The 20,992-nt window shown below is 39.5% G+C and overlaps 4 protein-coding genes across 5 annotated transcripts; 3 read left to right on the top strand and 1 right to left on the bottom strand.

Moving 5' to 3' along the window:
- Positions 1–1,165: 1,165 nt before the first annotated feature.
- RB195_004218 (uncharacterized protein) lies at positions 1,166–2,606 on the top strand (the record flags this gene model as incomplete). The annotated part of the gene is made up of 4 exons (XM_064180799.1): positions 1,166–1,219; positions 1,883–2,006; positions 2,106–2,194; positions 2,391–2,606. 4 exons carry the CDS (start codon positions 1,166–1,168, stop codon positions 2,604–2,606), a joined length of 483 nt encoding a protein of 160 aa, XP_064033237.1.
- Positions 2,607–3,559: 953 nt separating this feature from the next.
- RB195_004217 (uncharacterized protein) lies at positions 3,560–3,991 on the top strand (the record flags this gene model as incomplete). Its single annotated transcript, XM_064180782.1, has 1 exon — positions 3,560–3,991. One exon carries the CDS (start codon positions 3,560–3,562, stop codon positions 3,989–3,991), a length of 432 nt encoding a protein of 143 aa, XP_064033236.1.
- Positions 3,992–5,632: 1,641 nt separating this feature from the next.
- Positions 5,633–6,052, top strand: RB195_004216 (uncharacterized protein; the record flags this gene model as incomplete). The annotated part of the gene is made up of 1 exon (XM_013449670.2): positions 5,633–6,052. The coding sequence occupies one exon, from the start codon at positions 5,633–5,635 to the stop codon at positions 6,050–6,052; it is 420 nt and encodes a 139-aa protein (XP_013305124.2).
- Positions 6,053–10,135: 4,083 nt separating this feature from the next.
- On the bottom strand, positions 10,136–20,351 carry RB195_004215 (uncharacterized protein; the record flags this gene model as incomplete). 2 transcript variants are annotated; one of them, XM_064180755.1, is made up of 3 exons in its annotated part: positions 10,136–10,258; positions 19,961–20,145; positions 20,312–20,351. In XM_064180755.1, 3 exons carry the CDS (start codon positions 20,349–20,351, stop codon positions 10,136–10,138), a joined length of 348 nt encoding a protein of 115 aa, XP_064033234.1. The 2 variants fall into 2 exon arrangements, with proteins under 2 accessions (XP_064033234.1, XP_064033235.1); XM_064180756.1 differs by lacking the exon at positions 10,136–10,258 and having other exon boundaries at positions 19,913–20,145.
- Positions 20,352–20,992: the final 641 nt, after the last annotated feature.

Raw genomic sequence — 20,992 nt, 5'->3', positions numbered from 1 at the left:
GCGCAGGTGAAATTTAATGAAATTATTAGTTGCTATAAGGTTTTGCTATGTGATCTACCAACATATAGGTATCTCCGCTAGTTGTTGATCTTTGGCTCTTTTTAAAGATCTTTGCTCACAGTGTTATCATTTATCGATTAGTAGCAGTAATTCATTAGAAATAGAGTTATCATTGTTGATAGCCGAATTTAAGCAACAGCCAAGATTGTTAACAAAATTTATTACAGCTAACGTTTCGGCCTGGAAAGTAAGAACATTTGCAATATATCCTCTCAAATGCCTCATCCAGAACAAGTCATCATCCCCTAGGATATTACACCCGTAAACAAAAACCAAAAAAGCCCAAATCGTTGGGCCCACCTCAGTAGCCGCGTTGCCGTGATGTTAGCGGATATCCGCGTGGTGCAATCGCTCCGCCGATACTAATTAGGATGCGACCCGCATATGACCCCGTAGATCAAACCCGCAGAGGTCTTGATACAGAGCCAGCTCTGTATCAAGACCTCTGCGGGTTTTTTGTTGGTCACGGCTAAGCACTCTTCCTTTCTGTTCATTTTTGGACCTTTTGCATTTATCCAAAACGCTTCTAAAGTTCTGCGAGCTATAATTTCGGGTTCGTACGATAGAATTGTGACAGCTATGCAGAAAGGAACGTTTTCATGACATTGTCCTGCGGTGAACTCTGCACGGATGATGGAAATTTTTATTGCTTTTTGCACCAGTAGCTGCTTATCCTGTCAGTACATCCTAGAAATTTTTCCAAGAGCTCTGCTTGGTGCTCTAATATTATATAATTAACTCAACTGTGATTTTCTAATGTGAGCTCATCGAAACATCAGAGGATCTCATCCTTATTTTTAATGTTCTCTGACATTCCCAGTGTATTTTCTAAAAAAATGCAAGTTGAGCACATTCGCTTCCTTTTCCAGGTTTTTTTTTCTCTGAAGTTCTAAAAATCACCTCAATTTTTTCTTCTAGAAACTTACTGTTTCATTTCGCTTAGGAGACAAAAAGTTTCTAGAAGAAAAAATTGAGGTAATTTTTAAAAGGAAAAGAATTATTTTCTTTCGCCTATGGGAATTTCCATCAATGTCCATCCAGAATTTTCTGATTTTTTATTGATTATTGAGATAAATTTTTTAGGGATGATAAACGGTGTACAATAATGGCTTTAATCTCGATATTCGTTCCATTGGCAGCAGTAACACTGCTGATCACGGTGAGGTTCACTCTGAATAATTTTTTTTCTTGGAGTAATGAGTTCACTAAACTTAAAAATTATTCGGTAGTAAGTTTTCTTTTTCGGAGTTTCTCGAGAATATGCAAAAATATTCAGAATTTCGTTGTTTTTCAGTCTAATAAAATTAGCAATATTCTAGTTTTTCTTGAATTTTTCTTTCAAAAACTACATGGTTTGTTTTTTTTTTTGCAGACGCGATTTTTTGCACCGCTAAAGGGTGTCCGATTTTTCTTTTCTTTTTCGGGATGTTGGGTTGGAATGAGACGAAATAGTCTTATAATAAGCTTGCGAAAAAAAGTCCACAAAAATGAAATTAATCACATTTGAACGAAGAACGACTATGTAGTTGTTATGTATAAATTAAAATATATGAAAAATTCAAGAAAAAGCTGTTCTGGAAGTCAGAAGGGGCAACAGAGTAGAAAATTAGAAAAATAGTAGTGTGAAGTACATACATAGAGGAAAACTTTTCCGATGCTGCTCTTGGATTCCTAACTGAACGATTTGTTTGGACAGAAACTACATATCAAAGGAAAGAAACGGAGAATTTGGACTTTTCCGGAAATTCTAAGGATTTTTCCAGATAATATGACGTAGTCTATTCATCCCAACCGGGCTTCTTTAATTGCTTATAAATCTTAGGCAAACAGCGTTGGTGGAGGTTCTTGTGACGTTTACAAACAACTCGAAAAGGAAGCCTCATGTGGAGAAAAAGGTTATCTTGTGGAATATGGGCTGAGGAATTGCTTGAAGTTTAACTCGTCAGGTACTACTACTGTTACTATTGACACTAAATTGTAGTCAACAAATTTGTTCACATGTAAATAATTGAATAAATAAATAAATAAATAAATGATTTTTTCAGAGATTCGTTCTCAGTTCACCGCAGCAGGTCGTAAATTTCTCGACTGTACCACTGATTGCTTAATCGCACACCTTCAGGATTTGTTCAGGGTGAGTTCGCATTTTTCTCGGGAAGAAACGGAATTTTATCCAAGGAGAAAATTTTCCGGATCTTTTTTTTTTGTTCAAAAATTGAAGTAATTTCAATTTCTAGAGAACATTTACGTCTTAAATGAATCAGAAATTACGAGAATTACTGTCGTATTATATTACAATTCCATTGAATTTCTTTTTTTTCTCTATTCAGAACAATACTCCTTCCTGTCCGACAATCCACGATTCCGCATTCGACAGTCACGTCACGTGCTATCTTAAATGTGATTTTTGTAAAGTATGTAAAACCGAGAAATTCGCTTTGATGAGAAGTTACGACACTTCCGATTTCTTCTCCTTTGACGCTTTATCGGCAGTGTTTAAGGTTATGAAAGCTTGTGGACCTCTCGCATGTTTTTTCTCCTTCTAAAATGTTCCTGGAATTTTTCTTCCTCTCTGTTACGATCTCTAGTTTACCTCGTAATTAATATTTATACTGTACACGATAGAAAAAATAAAAGCATCTATTTTTGTTCAGGATGTACAACTTGGTCTCTTTTTTGTTTTCTGTTTTTGCTGCGTCTACAAATGCTACCAAGGTTATGATGGTTACTGTATACATTACAGTATACTACACTGTACTATTAGGTTGAGTCGAAAGTTCTCGAACAATGCGGTAGTGATGATTTCTTTCACTCAGCAAAGAGCCGACAAAAATGGATGTGTTAGCTACCGTTTGATAGAGTATAAAAAGCTCTTCAAAGTGTAGGTTACACTGAGCCAATTCCTTTCCTGCCAACATGCCAATTTCAAGCCGTCGTCCCTCCACCACAGCAACGTCATACTCTTTCTCCATGTATCTGGCCAAGAACCCGCGGATATCGATAGACGTCGGAAGGAAGTTTACAAGGAGCACGCCCCCGCTAGAAGTACAGTCTACAAGTGAAGCTCGAGTCGGGTGACTATTCCATTGAAGATAAAGATCGTTCGGGACGCCCAATGGAGTTGGATTTGGTCTTGCTGTGGAGACAGGTGGAAGCCGATCCGTTTCAAACCACTCGCGAACTGGCAACCTGCTCTTGGGATGAGTCAAACCACAGTTGTTCGCCGATTGAAGTCAATCGGCAAGGTGCGAAAACTAGGTCGATGAGTACCACATGCTCTGGCGCAGTATGACATGGACGGTCGCGCTGATACGGCACTTTCTCTTCTCACGCGCACCTACGCTTGGTTTTAGGAACATAGCCACCGGGGATGAGAAGTGCATTTCCTATTCTAACATTCACCGGCGTGCCCAATGGATTAACAAATAAAAAAGCAAATGTATGCAGAAGACGTCTTTAAACTCAACGTACTCGCCAAAAAGGTTATACTCTGCATCTGATGGAGCGTACACGGTGTCGAATACGTGAAGCTGTTCGCTCAGGGGTGTACAGTGACGTCTACATTGAGCAACTGAGGAGTTTTAAGACAAATCTCGAAAATACACGGCCGCAGCAGCGCGAAGTCTACTTCCAGCACAACAACACTCAGTCACACATTGGAAAAATGACCAAGGCTGAACTTAATAAGTTCTTCTGGACCATTTTACCACACCCACCGTATTTCCCAGACTTGGCTCCCTCGGATTACCATCTTTTTTCTTATCTCCAACGTCACCTGAATGGTCAAGACTTCCAAACCCGCGACGACATCAAAAAGGCACTCGAGCAGTTCTTCAAGGAGCAGTCCCCAGCGTTCTGGAGCAAGGGTATCTACGATCTGTCTATACGTTGGCAGCAGACCATCGATGCCAATGGGGCATACTTCAAATGATTTACAGTTATCGTTTAAAAGTTGTAAAATAAATAAAAATATTGTCAATTTGCCCGAGAGCTTTCGACTCAACCTAATACTATGTGTATAAAAACAACAAATTCGTTGATAAAGTGGAGAGAAAACGTTGTAGCGGTGTGAACGTTGTTTCTTTTCCAGAAATAAATGGGAGCGATTAAGTGTCAGATGATTTTTCTTCCGGGGAAAGCACATATGACACTCAAGTACAGTCCAAGGGTTCTACATAAACAAAAAAAACTGTCAACACACTGTATTAATGGAGTAGATAGAAATTAAAGAAAAGAAAACGAAAAAAAGGAAGAAATGAATGGAAATACAGTTAAAATAATTAACAGAAGTATGAAATTTTAAAGAGAGACTTGTAACTGTAGCAACGCGTTCCAGAGGGCCACCTCATTCACAGTAAATCTGTCAAAAATTCGTTCCGATACTGTATCCATAATCGTTCATACCGTATTCGAGAGTCGAAATAATGAAAGAGCACAAGAAGTTGAAAAGAAATAAACCTGTTTACCAGCATATTTCATGACTGAAGAATCTAACGGAGACGTTTTATCCGTTACAGTTTCCAGGGATTTCTGAACTGTAAAAAAGATTTTATCCCTAGAACTCGTCAGGAAGCTTTTTTCCTGTTGTTCTTCGGTGGCGAGGAACAGGGCGGATGGTAATCGATCAAAACTTACAAAAATTGCACCTCTAAAAAATATTATTTATTTTGTTATTATTTACTACTATTATTTTATTATTATTTGCTTATTGTTCATTTTGTTTAATTTTTTTTAAATTACAGAAAATTTTAGCTTAAGGTAAAAGTAACCCCACATTCACGTCTTGTTCATTGGATTCTACTTTAAGTAATTGTTTGACGTAGCACGTGAGTCAATTCTCTCAATCCAGTCAATGAACGCCATTTTTGCACTTTTTTCTCTTTTTTCACTCAGAAATTTCTTGCTCAAATTAAGTCAAATACATCAACGATGTATGAACCGGAACGTTTTTCTCCATAAGGATTTCGGACGAATTCCTGTCGTTGTGAGTCATTTTGTTAGGTGAAAAAACGTTGATTTTAGGCCCCCTCAATTCTGTTCGGGGAATTTCACATCGGGAATTACTTAAGTGGAGAGTATTTAAGGGGACAGGGTGGTTGCAGTTAAACTTCATCAACATGAAATATCTACTTGTGTTCTGCGTGCTTCCGTTCGCATCCCCCGCTATTCTACGGTTTGTGTAATTTCAACTTTCTTGAAAACTATTTTTTTTCGTGAGTTTGTGGTGGAAAATCGGATTAGGAGTAGAAAAACAAAACATGTTTATAAAACTAAGAGCATTTTTCACTTGCACAGTATGAAGAAACTTCACACTTCAACACTTTTTTAGTTTTAAGAAAATTCTCCTCTTTTTTTTGAATGCGGTTCCAAGCACCTTGAAGTTTGTTCTCTTCATCAATAATAAGCTGTTTCTGGATGGAAAAGGATGATTCCAAACATTCCCACCGCCTAGTGCTCATTATTTTCTTATTCCAGAACAAAACGAGGCGGCTACGGACGTCCGCAGTTCATTCCGCAACCACCGCCGCCATCCTACAGCGCTGCACAAAATTTACAACAATTTCAACCTTCAATGCAATCTGCCAGCGAACAACTACAAAACGTTCCACAGCCGAGTCCACAAATTTTTAATCCTTCCGTATCCGAACCTAACCAACCTTTTTCACAACCACCATACGACCAAATGCAAAACATTCCAGGCGCCGCACAGTCACAAACGTTCAATCCCGCATCCTCAGAACCTTGTTGCCACCAGCCTGGTCAGTCACAAACCATGCCGCAAACCATGCTCCAATCCAGTAATCTTCCTATGGGATCTGGGCTTGGACAGCAATCCCAATTTTTCCCACAACCATCCTATGTAGGACAGCAGAACATTGCACAACCATCACCGCAGTCCAGCTACGGTAGACCTGGATATGGTAGCCCAGTGATTCATAGAACGGTTGTCAGATATTCGCTTAAAAATAAAAAGTGGAGAAGCGTTCATTAGGCGCTGGCGGCAAAATTTTATCTCCCGAAAGCTATACGAGATCGATTGATTGCGTTCCTGGCACGATCTAGCAAAGCAGAAATCAATAACCGGTTTAAAACACGAAGCGAAATGAATGATTTAGAGGAATTTATTTTCGGCGTTTCACCCGCGTTTTTTTTTCAAACGCGACATTTTGATAAAGAATTGATTTGTTATTTACATTGTGTATTATGAAAGAATGTTATCGACAAATACCGTAAAGTTCAGTTTTTCACTGGTCATCGAGATCATTATTCTTTAATTTTAGTTCGTTTTGTTTATTTATATTTTTTGTAGTCTGTTTAAAAACTATGTTAATAAACATTCTATACAAGTGGATGTATGAGCGTATATGACAATCCTCCACGTTCCTCATGAGGCGTTTAAGAAATGAGTTCTCAAAAAATCCAGGAAATACACTACTTCATCTATGAACCGACGTTAGCAGAGCTGAATAATGGGACCTCTGCAATCCGCCAATTTTATTGCTTTTTTGAAGTAGTAATTTAAGAAATCAAGAAAACTGAAGTTGTTAATTTTTTTGTTAAATGATAGATTGTTCTGAGACTTGAACGCCCTCATAAAATTCGCACGAGAGCCGAACTTCAGATTTATTCGACAACACCGACAACAATATGTAGGGTAATTCCTACCGTACCCTCTGTATCGTAGAAAAAACGATTTTTTAAATATAAAACACATTGTGGCTTAAAACTGTAGACTACAACTTCGTTGAATTAATTAAAATTTGTTTATTTTAATCAAATTCGTGTGATTGGATGAATTATGATTCTTGCTCTTTTCATTCCTTTTTCGGAGACAAAATTGTGTTGAAGTTAAGGCTTCCACTCATAAAACTGGTGTCCCAGCGTTCAGCGTTAGCCAGTCACCTATATTTGTGTTGTACCGGTGGAGCTTTCATTTCACTCTGTAAATTTATTCTTATTTCTAGAAAGTCACCCTAATTATGGAGAGAATGGGCTGCAAAGTGAAGTTCACAGAATACATAGAAATTTGCTTTATCTGACAACATTAGCATGTGTCTCTGCTGCTGATGGCTACTTAGGTTTCAATGCCGGAGGCGGCGAAGTGAAGCGTAGAAACCCAATCTGAAAGTTCTTCTTTGGTATTACCGTTGTTTTTTCTTTTATTCGAATAAATGAGAAAAATTGAAGAGAAACAGTGTCAAAGAAGTACTGAAGCTGAGCACAGTTGACGGGGAACAGTTGATTGATTCAGCGAAGCAAAAGCTGCAAACCGAAGTGACGAGATGCTGAGGACCCGGTTTATATCGCCATTCAATGTTGATATCCAGGAATATATTATCTCCTTAATGACAGAAGGGAACAGCTTTAATGGAAGTGTAAAACAATGTTCAAACGGCAGGTCGATTATTAATAGAGAATCAAAAAAAAAGAAGGTGGCAAAATTTGCATAGATGTGCTTTCGAAATGTGCTGCACATGTCCCGACCAACTCGATCACGTATTAAAAATATTATTTTCTTACGAATTAACATGTGAATTTTAAACGAACAGAGAAGCTTTCATAGGTGGAACACATCTTTAACGAAAACAGTTAAGAGGATGAGGTCGATTATCTTTGTCATCTTTTGTCTGGAGATAACAATTCTCCAGTTTGCATCGCTCCGGTTCATCCGAGTTACATGTCTTGTAACTAAATAAAATAGTATTATTGAATAAGTGACGACTTTTGCAGAACCTTACCCAACCCATAAATATTTAGGAATAATAGACGTACTTTATTTTCTCTTCTTTAAATCCCTTCTTCGGCCATTCAGAACCGATTCGCTTAATTGGCCTCTGATTGTTCCAAGAGAGTTCTTTGCTTCTGCCGTAAGGAGGACAAATTCCAGAAAACTCATTTCTCATATGTGTGCAATTCATTTGTATCACATGTGTTATCACACAATGAAATCTAATACGTGATCGAGTTGATCGAAACTTGTGCAACACATTTCGAAACCATATCTATGCAAATCTGTCCGATTTCGTTTTTCTTCTTTTGCTATTAAAAATCCACCAGTCTTTTGAGCATTGTTTCACACTTCCATTAGAGCCACCCTTATGACTCCTCCACGTGTCTATTCCCTTCTTCGTTCGCCTCAAGTTGATAGCATGCCCTTATCAGAAAGTGGGAGAACGCATGCAAACGGCTGCTTAAATAGTAGCAAGATGTTTATGTGATCTGACGTGGGACGCTATCTTTATCAGTAGGATGATGTCTTTCACGTCATTTTATGCCAGAACATCATTATTTGATAACTTTTCGGGGAAAACAGCAGGAAAATCCACATTTATTCATTTATTTGTTGAAAACAACTGCAGGTGTGCCATAAAACAAAAAAAAAAACTAGATGGAACTGAGCTCATTAGAATTTCGCCCGAATTTTACACAAGACTGGCTCTTCAAAGCATGAGGAGTGGTGGGTTAACAGGTTATTCTCCTGTTACAGAAGGTGCAAAATCATCACGGGAGATCCTTTTCCCAGACCCGGAACGCTACGGTAGATAAACGGATACCAGGGTTCCGGTGACTAAATTAACCTCAAACGGAGGAATCCGTCAGGGACCCTGGGCGAACGGGTGGGGGACCTCAAGCGCAAGGGTTCACCAACTTTGCTATCCTTGAACTGCTTTCCACTACCAGGAGAGAATAAGGACCAACACAATAACCAATAAGGACTAAGGGAGTTTGGACGAATTTGAAAAGGAATCGAATCAAGGCAGAATTCCAGCGAGCAAGTGTCATAATGAACAACAAAAAAAGAGGAACAAAAACTGTGAGCTAAAAACAGATACCAATCCAATGCTTATTGTGGACGCTTGTTAGAAGAGGAACTTGCTCCGCGTCTCTGAAACAATGAGATTTTTGGCCTTCTTCATATCTAGAATAGATAGGACATTCAATCTGGATAGCCTATCTTTGAATATCTTTGAGTTTGGACTAGACATAATTTCAGCTGGAAGTAGATTAATCCAGCGCGCAACTCCACAGAAAAAGGAGTTAAACTTAGTTAAAAAGAGTTTTCGTCTGAGTTTAGGGTAGTGTAAATTGAAGCTTCCTGTTCTCCTGCTAGTTGGTCGGAAAATCCAATACTTGCTTGCCTTTAGCTTAAATTCCATTCATAGGATCCGAAAACCCAAAATTAAATCGTCGAACGGTAACACTGTTGTTTTTCGCTTTATTTTAAGAAGTTAGAGAATTGAAGAGTGTTAAAAAGGCACTGAATTTAGTACATTTAATTTAGTACAATTCAGAACAGTTGATAGATTAAGCACATGAAAGTCTGCAGACTGAAGTGATCAGATGCCGGACACTCCCTTTATATTGCTATTCTACGTTGGAAATAGCAAAGCATCGATGGACCGGGCACGTTATGAGAGAGATAGACGATAGATGGGCCAAAAGAACGCTAGAGTGGATCCCAAGAGACGCTAGACGCCCTCGAAGGAGACTGCCGACGTGATGTGTTTGCTGCACAGATGGAGTAGCTGAGAGCTCAGCTTGAGAGAGCCCAAGGATCTCTTTAACGTCACTCGCCATGTTTGACAACATCTTGGATGACAATGGCGAAGGAACGAGTGGAAGAGATACTGGGGTTCGCACGTAGCAGTGAAAACGGGCGATCTAAGTAAGTAGGATAGGAATTCCCTTCTCAAAAGCATCAGTAGTAAAGAAAGACATTGTCCTAATACTTCTATAGGTTCTCTATAGGTTCAATGGTATGGAATGTTTATTGGCGTAAAGCGAATAAAGAAAAATATGAATGAACTTGTGTGCAACAACATGTAACTGCGTGAACGATGACGATTCGGAAGAGTTTGTCTTTCTTTTTTCGTTTCTTCTTTCGGTGGAAAGTCTCAGCGTTCAACCCTAGGTGGTCACCTATATTTGTGTTGTACCGATGGAGCTTTCGTTTCACTCTGTAACCCTTTTCTTTTTTTTCAGATTGCTCTAATTGTGTAGAGGATGAGCTGCAAAGTGAAAGTTCACAGAATACATAGCATTTTTCTTTATCCGACAACACCGGGATACATCTCTATTGCTGACGGGTAATTAGCCCCGAATTGCATTCCAAGGTGATGGCTGCGGCTTCGCGAAAGCAACGAACGAAACCATCGCCATTGTTGCCAAGAAGACAAGTGAAGCGTAGAAACTCATTCTGAAACTATTTTTTGGTAACACTGGTGCTTTTAGTTTACGGAGTTAAAATATTGAAGAGTGTTAAAAAAAGCACTGAAAAATTAGTACAATTCAAAACCGTTGATGGATAAAGCAGAGAAAAGCCTGCAGACCGAAGTGGAGAGATGATGGGGACCCGGTTTATATTGCTATTCTTCGTTGATATCCAGGAATACATTATGTCCATAATGGCAGAAGAGGCAAACAGCTTTAATGGAATTGTGAAACAATGCTCAAACGACTGATGGATTTTTGATAGGGAAGCAAAAAAAAGGTGACAAAATTTGCATAGATGTGCTTTCGAAATGTGTTGCACAAGTTTCAATCAACTCGATCACAATATGTGAGATACATCTTTAGCGAAAATAGTGAGGGAGATGAGGTCGATTGTCTTTGTCATCTTTTGTCTGGAGATAACAATTCTTCAGTTTGCATCGCCCTGTTCATGACCGCTCTCGATGATTTCCTGTAGGGCTAGGAGAAATCCACTAAGATACCGTATCGGAGAGAAATCGTGGTTTATCATTTTCAAAACTAAGATGAAGCAATCTTTCAAATTCCAATTCCGTGTTTGAGCAAACTACGCAGGATTTTTCCTGTGCTTCCGCAGTCGAAAATTCTTCCTAATTTCCACGATGGGGCTCCGCATGTACCTAATTATTAAGTAGGAAATAAAGGACGTAAGTCAACTTATTTTCAGGAAACTCTCCTCTCGCAGACGTATTGTGAATTAGTGTTACACGTCTTGTAACTTAATAAAACAATATTATTGATAAGTGACAACTTCTGCAGAACCTTACACAATCCATAAGTATTTACGAATCATAGACGTGCTTTATTTTCTCATCTTCAAGTCTCTTCTTCGGCCATTCAGAACCGATTCGCTTAATAGGCCTCTGATTCTTCCAAGAGAGTTCTTTGCTTCTGCCGTAAGGAGGACAGATTCCAGAAAACTCATTTCTCATATGTGTGCAGTTCATTTGTATCACATGAGTTATCACATAATGAAATCTAGTAAGTGGTCGAGTTGGTTGGGACATGTGCAGCACACTTCGAAAGCACATCTATGCAAATTTTGTCACCTTCTTTTTTTTTTGCTTCCCTATCAAAAATCCATCAGTCGTTTGAGCATTGTTTCACAATTCCATTAAAGCTGTTTGCCTCTTCTGCCATTATGGACATAATGTATTCCTGGATATCAACGAAGAATAGCAATATAAACCGGGTCCCCATCATCTCTCCACTTCGGTCTGCAGGCTTTTCTCTGCTTTATCCATCAACGGTTTTGAATTGTACTAATTTTTCAGTGCTTTTTTTTAACACTCTTCAATATTTTAACTCCGTAAACTAAAAGCACCAGTGTTACCAAAAAATAGTTTCAGAATGAGTTTCTACGCTTCACTTGTCTTCTTGGCAACAATGGCGATGGTTTCGTTCGTTGCTTTCGCGAAGCCGCAGCCATCACCTTGGAATGCAATTCGGGGCTAATTACCCGTCAGCAATAGAGATGTATCCCGGTGTTGTCGGATAAAGAAAAATGCTATGTATTCTGTGAACTTTCACTTTGCAGCTCATCCTCTACACAATTAGAGCAATCTGAAAAAAAAAGAAAAGGGTTACAGAGTGAAACGAAAGCTCCATCGGTACAACACAAATATAGGTGACCACCTAGGGTTGAACGCTGAGACTTTCCACCGAAAGAAGAAACGAAAAAAGAAAGACAAACTCTTCCGAATCGTCATCGTTCACGCAGTTACATGTTGTTGCACACAAGTTCATTCATATTTTTCTTTATTCGCTTTACGCCAATAAACATTCCATACCATTGAACCTATAGAGAACCTATAGAAGTATTAGGACAATGTCTTTCTTTACTACTGATGCTTTTGAGAAGGGAATTCCTATCCTACTTACTTAGATCGCCCGTTTTCACTGCTACGTGCGAACCCCAGTATCTCTTCCACTCGTTCCTTCGCCATTGTCATCCAAGATGTTGTCAAACATGGCGAGTGACGTTAAAGAGATCCTTGGGCTCTCTCAAGCTGAGCTCTCAGCTACTCCATCTGTGCAGCAAACACATCACGTCGGCAGTCTCCTTCGAGGGCGTCTAGCGTCTCTTGGGATCCACTCTAGCGTTCTTTTGGCCCATCTATCGTCTATCTCTCTCATAACGTGCCCGGTCCATCGATGCTTTGCTATTTCCAACGTAGAATAGCAATATAAAGGGAGTGTCCGGCATCTGATCACTTCAGTCTGCAGACTTTCATGTGCTTAATCTATCAACTGTTCTGAATTGTACTAAATTAAATGTACTAAATTCAGTGCCTTTTTAACACTCTTCAATTCTCTAACTTCTTAAAATAAAGCGAAAAACAACAGTGTTACCGTTCGACGATTTAATTTTGGGTTTTCGGATCCTATGAATGGAATTTAAGCTAAAGGCAAGCAAGTATTGGATTTTCCGACCAACTAGCAGGAGAACAGGAAGCTTCAATTTACACTACCCTAAACTCAGACGAAAACTCTTTTTAACTAAGTTTAACTCCTTTTTCTGTGGAGTTGCGCGCTGGATTAATCTACTTCCAGCTGAAATTATGTCTAGTCCAAACTCAAAGATATTCAAAGATAGGCTATCCAGATTGAATGTCCTATCTATTCTAGATATGAAGAAGGCCAAAAATCTCATTGTTTCAGAGACGCGGAGCAAGTTCCTCTTCTAACAAGCGTCCACAATAAGCATTGGATTGGTATCTGTTTTTAGCTCACAGTTTTTGTTCCTCTTTTTTTGTTGTTCATTATGACACTTGCTCGCTGGAATTCTGCCTTGATTCGATTCCTTTTCAAATTCGTCCAAACTCCCTTAGTCCTTATTGGTTATTGTGTTGGTCCTTATTCTCTCCTGGTAGTGGAAAGCAGTTCAAGGATAGCAAAGTTGGTGAACCCTTGCGCTTGAGGTCCCCCACCCGTTCGCCCAGGGTCCCTGACGGATTCCTCCGTTTGAGGTTAATTTAGTCACCGGAACCCTGGTATCCGTTTATCTACCGTAGCGTTCCGGGTCTGGGAAAAGGATCTCCCGTGATGATTTTGCACCTTCTGTAACAGGAGAATAACCTGTTAACCCACCACTCCTCATGCTTTGAAGAGCCAGTCTTGTGTAAAATTCAGGCGAAATTCTAACGAGCTCTGTTCCATCTTGTTTTTTTTTGTTTTGTGGGACACCTGCAGTTGCAATAAATAAATAAATAAATAGACAAATAAATAAATAAGGATTTTCCTTCTGTTTTCCCCCAAACACTTATCAAAGAATGATGTTCTGGCATAAAATGACATGAAAGACATCATATTACTGATAAAAATAGCGTCCCACGTCAGATCACATAAACATCTTGCTACTATTTAAGCAGCCGTTTGCATGCGTTCTTCCACTTTTTGATAACGGCATCCTACCAACTTGAGGCGAACGAAGAAGGGAATAGATACACGGAGGAGTCATAAGGGTGGCTCTAATGGAAAAGTGAAACAATGCTCAAAAGACTGGTGGATTTTTAATAGCAAAAGAAGGAAAACGAAATCGGACAGATTTGCATAGATATGGTTTCGAAATGTGTTTCCCAAGTTTCGATCAACTCGATCACGTATTAAATTATTTCATTGTGTGATAACACCTGTGATACAAATGAATTGCACACATATGAGAAATGAGTTTTCTGCAATCTGTCCTCCTTACGGCAGAAGCAAAGAACTCTCTTGGAACAATCAGAGGCCAATTAAGCGAATCGGTTCTGAATGGCCGAAGAAGGGATTTAAAGAAGAGAAAATAAAGCACGTCTATTATTCCTAAATATTTATGGGTTGGGTAAGGTTCTGCAAAAGTCGTCTCTTATTCATAATACTATTTTATTAAGTTACAAGACGTGTAACACGGATGAACGACGAACACGTAGGAGGAGAGCTTGACCTACGTCCTTTATTTTTCACGTAACAAGTGGCGCTTTATTTAAAGGCCATGACCGGAGCGATGCAAACTGGAGAATTGTTATCTCCAGACTATGACAAAGATAATCGACCTAATCCCCCTCACTATTTTCGCTAAAGATGTATCCAACATATTGTGATCGAGTTGGTCGGGACATGTGCAGCACATTTCGAAAGCACATCTATGCAAATTTTGTCACCTTCTTTTTTTAATTCCCTATTAAAAATCGATCAGTCGTTTGAGCATTGTTTCACAATTCCATTAAAGCTTTTCCCTTCTGTCATTAAGGAGATAATATATTCCTGGATATCAACATTGAATGGCGATATAAACCGGGTCCCCAGCATCTCGTCACTTCGGTTTGCAGCTTTTGCTTCGCTGAATCAATCAACTGTTCTCCGTCAACTGTGCTCAGCTTCAGTACTTCTTTGGCACTGTTTCTCTTCAATTTTTCTCATTTAATCGAATAAAAGAAAAAACAACGGTAATACCAGGGAAAAACTTTCAGAATGGGTTTCTACACTTCACTTCTCTTCGTTGTAACAGTGGTGGTAATTTCGTTCGTTGCTTTCACATCACCTTTTCATCCCCCAGTGGTAGTGGGGCCGCCTCCGGCAGTGAAACCTAAGTAGCCATCAGCAGCAGAGACACACACTACTGTTGTCAGATAAAGCAAATTTCTATGTATTCTGTGAACTTCACTTTGCAGCCCATTCTCTCCATAATAAGGGTGACTTTCTAGAAATAAGAATAAATTTACAGAGTGAAACGAAAGCTCCACCGGTACAACACAAATATAGGTGACTGGCTAACGCTGAACGCTGAGACACCAGTTTTAGGAGTGGAAGCCTTAGCTTCAACACAATTTTGACTCTGAAGAAAACATGAGTAGAGCAAGAATCATAATTCATCCAATCACACGAATTTGATTAAAATAAACAAATTTTAATTAATTCAACGAAGTTGTAGTCTACAGTTTTAAGCTACAATGTGTTTTATACTTAAAAAATCGTTTTTTCTACGATACAGAGGGTACGGTAGGAATTACCCTTTTGAACTCCGTATCAAAATTCGAGGAGAAAATTGTAGGCTTAGAATTTTACGTAGGCGTTTGATTTTACGTTATATTAAAGTAATAATTTGAGTATATTTACAGAGTTTTTATTTTACAGAGTGCAGTTTAAAGATAACTTCAAATGCGTTTATGTGTAATTTTGCGCTTGGGACCATAGTTAACAGCAGATTTATCATCATCGTGCATATTTGAAAGACGATCCGGACGAATTCTGAAGCTGCTGACGAGACGACTAAGGCGCCATATCACAAAAAATTAAAAGAATTAAATTTCTGGCGTTGGGTCGGATTCGAACTTCCGATCTATCGTACAGGTGTAGCGGAACCTCTTACCGACTGAGCTGCACTCGTTCTTTACAAAATTACGTTATATAAAACTCCGTCCGAACCCGTCAATGAATGAAATTTCGCCGATAACGGCTAACTGTTGACGACAGGCAATAAATCCCATTAAGACATCGATGATGGAGTTTGACGAGCGGGGCGAGCGAGCGAGCGAGCGAGTGAGTGAGTGGTCGGTCGGATGCTGTTGATGGAAGAAGGATGGGCCGGGGACGTGAACCTGCTGTGCTGGATGATTCGATTGATTGAGAGTAGGTAGGTAGGAACGCCCTGCGTCGTATGAGTGTGTATGTCTCTTGTCTTCACGGTTTTCATGATAAGGTCATCTGCGGGCCGACATTTCTAACCCGACTTCTCCACTCCGCCCGTCTCCACGGCTCTCATCACCCACCCGCTGTCTACAAACCACCGTCGTAGACCGGTTTCTTCTGATCGGTGATTAATCATCGCCAACGCCACCACGTTTCATGTGTTTCATGGAATTATTGCCATAACTTTATATTGTGGTGTTAATGGTGTCTTTTTTGTTATCCGAAGAAAATTTCTAAATCCTACCAAAATCTTATTCACGTCCTCTGAAACGTCCTCCTGTTGATGTTGACAAATTCTTATTGAGCTCCTCCATGATATTCCTGTAGTTCTCACCGATCTATTCATCGTATCGGTCCGTCACAATAAATTCTCCTACGTCGCGGACGACAGTAATTCAATTTATAGCCTTATAGCCACTATATACATACATTAATCATGGATTGGTGTGTGTAGTTTAATGGTAAGGAGCTCCTAACTACATAGTGTCCACAGTTGATGGTTCAAAGGTCCCACTCCTACGCCAAACGATGTTTTTCATCTCTTCAATAAATTGTTGCCAAGCTTATTAGGGAAATTTTTGGAAGGAAAAAATTTTGTTTGGTACATCGACATGGCACTGCCAAGGCCTCATACGAGTTCATCCCACCTCGACGGTCCTTCATTCATAAAGTCGAACAAGTTCATAAATCCCAAAATGGTTGTCCAGCGCCAATCAATTAGGAAATTAGTGGAACTTGTTTCTAATCTCATTTCTGTAAATGTCGTCATTCTTTCTTCATAACGGACAGATTGATTGAGGCCACATATACTTTTATATGTCTATTTACCTTAACTGCCTTATGTCTTTATAGATTTTCTATTTACCTTACTTCAGCCCATTATTCGTCTTTTTTTCTTCGAGTTTCGAGTTTCGCTAAGTTATGTTAAGGGAGGAAAAGTGTTCGCCTTGCCCATACCGTCTATTTATATACTTATGGGAAATTTTTTACTTTGAACTATATAAAGTGTTATTCTGCTGATTCTGCCGATTCCGCAGAATGCAAAATGCTATATTTGTGGAAAACGTCGGTGTTAATCTTTTCAACCAACCGAGTTTTTCCGGATGAAATTATTCAAACAGCCGAGAATCACGTGCTACTGCCGTAATGTTACCGTATGAGAGTCGTTTAACTACACTTTTATGCTTACCAGAACCTGCTCACTGTCCAGATCAGTGTCTGATCCGGAGATACAGGGACCGCGACCACATTAAACTTTATGTGCACAGTGTAGATGCAGAAAGTATGTAGGTGTGAGTTGTTTAAATTGAGATTGAGGGAGGAGGATGAGGCGCTAGGACCAAAATTAAAGAGACAGCCAATTTAACGAAGAGAACGATCAGAAGTCAATGAAGAAGGGGTTGGTAGCTTAGTGGATGAATATTATCCTGACCTAAGTAGTAGCGCTTTTGATCCGTTCCCTCTGTGATTTCACTTTTTTTTCCTTTTATTCTTCGTATGCTCCTTTTATTCTGTTATAACTGAACATTGAAACCCTAACGGTATACAACGCTTCGATACATGTAAGGTGGTGAAGATGTGGTCCAATCAACAACGTCCACACTTTACACGCCGAGGGATTGCGTTGAGGGACCCGCTTTCCACCCCGGGAACCATTCTTCAAAAAAAAAAATAATGTAAAAAAACGAAACTGGCAGACCACATCAGGAGTGCACCGTCGGATCCTCCATGAACTAGAGATGGAAGGAGTGGAAAACCTGGTTTAAATGGATGAAGTGGAAGAAGCGAGTGATCCAGATTGTAGATTAGAACAACACTTAAAGGACAGGTGGGGAAAAATCAACTTTAGAGCGGAATTCTCTCGTTTTCTGGAAGCCAAATGACATCTACGGAGTGACTCACTCATTTTTGTATTTTATATAGTACAAATAAATTTTACCAAGAAGTTTAACGATCGTTGCATTGCTAAATAGTTATAATAGCCTGGAAAAACCTTACGAAGCAAACTGTGGACCTTGTTGATTAAATCACATCCTCGTAAAGCTGTAGCCGAGATGTTCAATACTCTATGGGACCCTATGTTAGGTTTCTCTAACAAAAAAAGCACGTGAAATTAAAAGAAAGAACATCAGAGAAGGACCGAACTAAAAAATTTCATGACGCACGACGTAGTATCCATTAGGCTACCACTGCAGATTTCTTCTTTTTTACTTTTTTAAATTCAATTTTGTGAACTTAATTCCTTTATTTCTTAACCAACCTATTTCACTTCGCCCAAAGATTTCCAACAGTTCTCTCCCCATTCAAACATCGTATTGGGCACCTAAAAAAGAGAAGGTATCCAGGAAGTTGATCACCCTACGTTTCTTTCAAAAAAAAAACATCAAAACTCACAAACATCTTCTAAATGTGTTCAACCAGGTAGACGCGACGCATGCCCGATGCAACGCAGGCTTTTGCTTCCGCATGACTCAGCACCCGTTTGAACGCACTCGGCACCAATTGGGTCCTTTTCTATTTTTTTTTGCACGTTATTTTTGAGTATGTAATTTAATAATTTTTTGATAACATACCGAATCGCTCCACGAATCGCCAAAGCCAGATGTTCTTGCCATCGTCGTGAGTAGCGCAGAAAATCCCCTTAGATGAGTTTTGGAGGACAGAAATTGGAGAGCTGAAGAAAAGTTACCGGTTTACGGAGGTTTTTGATTTCCTTGTGTACCTCTTCGTACCGAGTTCTTCGTATTTCTTCGTATGCACGCAAAAAAAGCTTGTTGCTGCTATCTAGGAAGGAAACAATTTTTTTATTCCTGAGATTCATACCTCTATTCTCTGAAAAAATTTGAAAAATTATAATTATCATGGTAGAGTATTCTGGACATGTTTCAAATCAATTATCGGCTCTTTTTTTTTATTTTCACCTCATGAATATCTACCGTTTTCTTGTGAGACTTCGCTAGAAGAACTTCCCTTTGTTTTGTGCATGAAAAATATATGATGCCACCAACTGAAATGCTTTCATGACATTTTTGTGAATTTGTCAGAATCCACATTTCATACTTCTACATAATACTTCACCATTGCTCATCGACCTATGTTTTTTTGTTAGTCAGCTCAGTTTTCCGATGATAACTTCGATTATTCAGCAGTGAAGTGAATTAAAAGGCCAGCAGTGGCCGGACTGTTTCATTTCTAACAAGTTTTGCATTTTTAAATTCGTTTGCACTTCGCTTTTTAACGAACGACGACTTTTTCTTTTCCAGTTTCTATTGGAACAAGTTCTGTGCATTTTGTATGTCGAGTGCAACGCTTTTGAGTCGTAGCGGAAACAAACGAAAAATGAATCACAAAGAGGAGTCTCTCTGTATTGCGCGAGAAAATTCGCTACCTACTTGAAAGCAGCATACCAAGAATTTGACGTGGTAAGGAAATCCGCGGGAAAACCCCGAGCTAGGGTCAGGAATTGCGGGATTCGGGGTGGTTCCGCTAACCTCTCCCTAATCGTCCTAAAAAAAAGATCGTGGGAACCGCTTTACTTGCTACGAGATTCGTTAGAACGCTTCTCTACGTACACGTTCCGGTTCACTCAGCACTCTTTTCATTGGTTCAACTTGAATAGGCTTGAATGGTTGAGGAGACCTCTTCAATCTTCGACCGCTCGCACGTGCATGCGGCACGTGCGCAGAGGTGGCGCGTTACAACTGAGATCGTCGTGAAAAACTGTGTCTTTCATGCTATGATCATTCATGAAGATCTTTGTATTAGTCCTTTACACGTTTCCGAAGTTGCAACAATGTCCAAGAAAAAAACAATCCAAAACATTATTCAGTATTTTCCCGCTTCTACTTTTTTCTGTTTTTTTTTTCACTAACATCCTCTTATAATTCCATGCGTTCACTTTCCAACCGTTAGAATAACGTTTTTATTTTGATTACTTAACCCTACCTCCTCCTCTCCTCCTCTCCTCCTCCCCCACTACCTTATCCTTCTCCTCCTCCTTCTCCTCCTCCTCCTTCTCCTCCTCCTCATTTTCCTCCTCCTCCTCCTTCTCCTCCTCCTCATTTTCCTCCTCCTCCTCCTTCTCCTCCTCCTTCTCCTCCTCCTTCTCCTCCTTCTTCTCCTCCTTCTCCTCCTCCTTTTCCTCCTCTTTCTCCCCCTCTTTCCCTGGAAACTTTTAATCCTCCTCCTTCTCCTCCTCTCCTGGGAGCTCGGACAACCTGCTTTTAGTTACCATTTGTCCTCACTTACTGGAAACAGTTCACTTCCGTAGTGCACCTGCACTTCAGGATTTCAATTATCCCTACGATATACTATTTTTTGATGCAAAGACCTACGTTTTTCGATATCAACGGCATCAAACCGGCGGGCATAGGGAGAAAATGATAAGAAAGACGTTTGTAATCCTTAAGTCTAAGGGGTTTGAATTGGTTCTCCACTTATCTAAAGCACATTTTAAAGATTCAGCTATAAAAATAGAAAGAAGGGATTAAATTATGAGTAAGGGGAGAAAAAGGAACTGATATAATTTGACACAAACTGAATGTAAACGATATTGTGAGGATATTCTTTGAGGAATAAGAATAATCCTAACCAAGGTAGTTCAAGGAAATCAGACCACGAAAAATTATATGAAGAGGAAATATGCAGATTGAATTTTCTTTTAGATGGACCCAGGCTGCCATAAACAACTTTTCCCTTCGAACTTTGATGTTTCTGACATTTAATGTGATCATCATAATAACATCATACATATGTTCGACCTATTCACGTCACTACCATTTCACATCAATCCAGTTGGCCTCAACAATTTATTTCCGCATGATTGAACAGTTTTTTCGCTGGTAGTTCTTTTTCGGAGGCGGATTCAGCGCGCTATGGCAAGGGAGACTGAGCAGGCAATGGTTCGAAACCGTGCGAAGCCATCCAAGCCTTATCTCGCTCCTGGATAAATTAATTGGCCTGGAGCTGGAGCTCAGACTAGCTTGGAGCGAGAAACTAACTGATTTGGTTC

The sequence above is a fragment of the Necator americanus genome, chromosome I, assembly GCF_031761385.1.
Source record: "Necator americanus strain Aroian chromosome I, whole genome shotgun sequence".
Taxonomy (NCBI): domain Eukaryota; kingdom Metazoa; phylum Nematoda; class Chromadorea; order Rhabditida; family Ancylostomatidae; genus Necator; species Necator americanus.
This window is presented reverse-complemented; position numbering and strand designations above follow the sequence as displayed.